This window comes from Ceratotherium simum, chromosome 12 (genome assembly GCF_057802395.1).
Source record: "Ceratotherium simum simum isolate JZ-2026a chromosome 12, ASM5780239v1, whole genome shotgun sequence".
Classification (NCBI taxonomy): domain Eukaryota; kingdom Metazoa; phylum Chordata; class Mammalia; order Perissodactyla; family Rhinocerotidae; genus Ceratotherium; species Ceratotherium simum.
Genome location: NC_141911.1, coordinates 66,894,997 through 66,898,686, shown reverse-complemented (window position 1 = coordinate 66,898,686; position 3,690 = coordinate 66,894,997). Strand labels below are relative to the sequence as shown.

The window sequence follows — 3,690 nt, the reverse complement described above, 5'->3', positions numbered from 1 at the left end:
AATAAGGTCTGCTGTAGATGGGGGCGAAGCCTAAGTGTAGATCACAGGCGTTAGATGGAGTTCCTGCCATGTATGACATGGTGCTGATGTATATGGAGACCTGCCAGGGCCGGCCAGAGACCGGGAGAAACTGCAGAGGTGGCTGCTAGGTTCAGCTAGGTCATGGGTTAAGTCGTTAGCTATGTTACCCTTCCTCAAAGCTGTGATTACAGGACCGTCTCCACATCCATGCCTCTCCAACTAGGCCACGAGGGTCGGCTGGTTATAGGATGGCCTCACCAATTGAGGAGGTTCCCCATAGTCTTGGAAGAGTAACTGCATCTGCGAGTTTGCCTCCACAGACCCGTGCCATGAACTGTTTCTTTGGCAAGTGTCCCAAAGGAGCACCATATGTCACATTAGCATCGTCATCACTAGAAGTGGTATTTCTCTTGTATTCACGTTTATGTTTCTACTGTTTAAAAAAGCCAAGCCAGTGAGCAAAGCAATTGCAGCATGAGAGTTTTAAAACATCAGTTTGGTTTGACTGGTGAAATCCTCCCCTGCCCCCCAAGGGCTTAAACCTAGAAGGTGGTCAACCTTCACTGGGTCCTCTTGACCCAAGGCCAATCAAAGGTCATTCATTTCTGTTGTGGGGATTGAGGTGCAAGTTAGAGTTACGTATCTTGAAGATTAGAAAACCATTTTCAATTTCTCTTTGAAGTTCTGACTATGTAATTATTTTAACAAAGATTGGAAAGCTGAGCTATTTCTTTCAGATGATGTTTTATTCCAGCTCCCTCTGAATATTTTCTTTTCTCTGGGAGTTTGCTTTTCAAACCAACAAGCTTGTTAAAATAGCTAATACTGACTCCAGTAAGGAATTTATGAACACTCAGTGACCTCACAGATGTTAGAGCTGGAAGGGGCCCTTAGAATCCCTTCAGTTTACAGAGGACGATTGAAGCTCCAAGTTAAGTGTAAGAACCAAGTTTCTACACACTCCAAGAAATTTCAACTTCACTATTTTTTTTAAATCAAGTTTTCTGAACTTTGGAGCTTATCACTACTTAATTATCATTTAAATCTCCCCTTCCTTTTTTTTTTTTTTTTTTTTACTAATCTTGTTTGCTCAGAAATTGATTTCTTAAAAACCAAGCTTGGTTTGTACTGAGAGTTACACTCATGTCAGTGTTAGTGTCTCAACTATGATTCAGCTTCTTGTGATTTCTTAGACTTTATGTGTCAGTGAAATGCTACACACTGATGTTGATGAAAAATACAAGTACTCAATCTGATATAGGGAGAATTTCAGAAAAACACAACTCATTCTTCTAAAAACCACATAAGCAGGAAAAAGTTATAATACAACACAGAAAAGTTATGAAAATTAGATACTTTATTTATAGTTTAATCACAAGAACAACTTCCTTGTTCTTCAAGACGTAAATACATACTAGAATAAACTCTGTAGAATATACAAAAAATACATACTTTTCCCATGAAAATTTTCTTTATAATAAATAGAAAGGAACACGTGTGTGGCTGATCTGGATAATGCTCCGTGTCTGCTTGGGTTCTCAGTCTGTTGATTTATTTTTAATCTCTTGAAAGAAGGGGGGAGTTCCTTCTCCCCTAAAAGGTCGAGATAAATAATGCATGAAGCAATCCTCCCTCCTGATTTTTCCCTTTTCCTTCACATTTTTCCTTTTGATAGAGAGTTCAGCCTAAATTTCCACGCTCGCATTCAGTCATTACAAAGGCTACAAATTATACAATGACTTCTAACCTGGCCCTCTAACAAAACAACTTTTTCCCCCTTATAAATCATAAGAGACAGATGGCAAAATGGAGAAGAAAAAGGAAAGAGAAGGACGGGACAATAGGTATTGTGACGAATCTGGGAAACAGAACAAAGTGCACATCAGAGAGGGAAAGTTCGGTTTGACAGGTGAAATTCCCACAGCCCGCAGACAGCAATGGGAAGAAAGCAGATGCCAGCCATTGCAAATCTGTGGATAATATTATTACCGGTAAAATCATTCAGATGCTAAGATACATTTCTTTCTACTCGACATTAACATCTCTATGTAGAAGCAAAGGTGAAGAGATCACAGGAACCAGTTGCATTCCCCCGGGAGATTCACACGAACTGTACCGAGTCCTCCGACGTTACAGAGAGGGGAGGAGCGTCAGTCCGCGCGGCAAACTCCTTAGACGTGCCGCCTTCGTCTCTTCCCAGCATCTTTTTAGCCGTAAGGAGCGCCCCCCAAACTCCACCATCCTCTTTGACAATAAGCTCCATCACACTTACAATAAATTAGAGCCCGTCTGAATGAAGGAAACCTTTAGCCAAGGAACGCCACAAAGAACCGAGGAATCAGAACGGCTACATCTGCTCTGTGAAGTGGTGGAAAACGGGGGCAGGAGAGGGGTGGGAGGAGGGCTCGGTCGGGGACAGGAAGGGAACTCCACTAAGGCCTGGCGTGGGTGGCAGAGATGGCGGCTTTAGATACAGTCCCGGACTATGGGGAGGTGAGGTGCGTAGCGGTGCTTGTCGGGAGGCGGGGGCTGCCAAAAGTCCATGTCGGACCCCGCCGGGCTGGCGGGAGATAAAGTGCAGCTGTAGGGGGAGGTGGAGCTGGAGGACGCGGAGGAGGACGGCGCGGGGCTGTTGGTGCAGCTCCACGTGGAGGCAGGCGACGGGCTGTCTCCGCCGCTGCTCAGGGCGGCGCTCGCGCCTCCCGGGCTCAGCAAGACGGCCTCGGAGAAGAGCGCCCCCGGCAGGCCTCCACCGCCACCCCCGCAGTGGTCGGCCAGGCGCAGGGTCTCGGTGAGCGCCCAGATGTAGTTGTGGGCGAAGCGCAGGGTCTCGATCTTGGTGAGCTTGGCGTCCTCGGGGAAAGTGGGGAGCACTTCCCGCAGCGCGTCCAGCGCCGCGTTGAGGTTGTGCATGCGGTTGCGCTCGCGGTTGTTGGCCTTCAGTCTGCGCGTCTTCCTGATGCGCTGCACGGTCTCGGCCGTCTTGGCGCCGCGGGAGACGGCCCGCGCCCTGGAGGGGCGCCGCTTGCACTCGTGCAGCAGCCCCAGCAGCCGCGCGGGCCGGCAGCCCTCGGCTCCGGCGGGCGAGCCGCCCCGCGCCCCGGGCCCGGCCTCCGGCCCCCGCTGCCGCCGCGCCCCGCCCGCCGCGCCCAGCTCCTCCTCTTCGTCCTCGTCGGCGCTGGACGACAGCGGGGTCAGGGCCGCCGAGGCGGGGGAGGCCGAACCGAGCAGCAGCAGCACGTCCTCTTCCTCCTTCAACTCCAAGGTCTCGGATTTGACGAACATCCTACCGAAGAGAGCAGGGAAGGAGAAAGAAGCAAACGAGGTGTCAATTTAGGCGCAGAGGCGCGTTCTGGGTGCCACAGGGACATTATCCTGCGCGCGCCCGAGAGGACTGGTTCGGAACCGCGCTAGAGAGGAAAGCCCTGCCAGTGCTCTCCGAGCTCAGGAGCGCCCCCAGTTGTGACCCCGCCGCCAGCCAGCCGGGTCCCGCACTCTGTGGTCCCGCCCGGGAAGGGACCGCGGCCCCGCGACAAAGATTCTGCGCGAGCAAAGGGCGTCCGGACGTGGTGGGACGGAGTGCGGGAAACACCGTTCAAGCTGGAGCGGCAGCGCGGGTACTCACTCACTTCGCTCTCCAAACGCGCTCGGCGTCGCTCTCACGCTGGC

General features: G+C 51.2%; 1 protein-coding gene across 1 annotated transcript; it reads right to left on the bottom strand.

Moving 5' to 3' along the window:
- Positions 1–1,626: 1,626 nt before the first annotated feature.
- On the bottom strand, positions 1,627–3,477 carry NEUROG2 (neurogenin 2). Its single transcript, XM_087437245.1, has one exon. The coding sequence runs from the start codon at positions 3,304–3,306 to the stop codon at positions 2,488–2,490; it is 819 nt and encodes a 272-aa protein (XP_087293371.1). The 5' UTR covers positions 3,307–3,477; the 3' UTR covers positions 1,627–2,487.
- Positions 3,478–3,690: the final 213 nt, after the last annotated feature.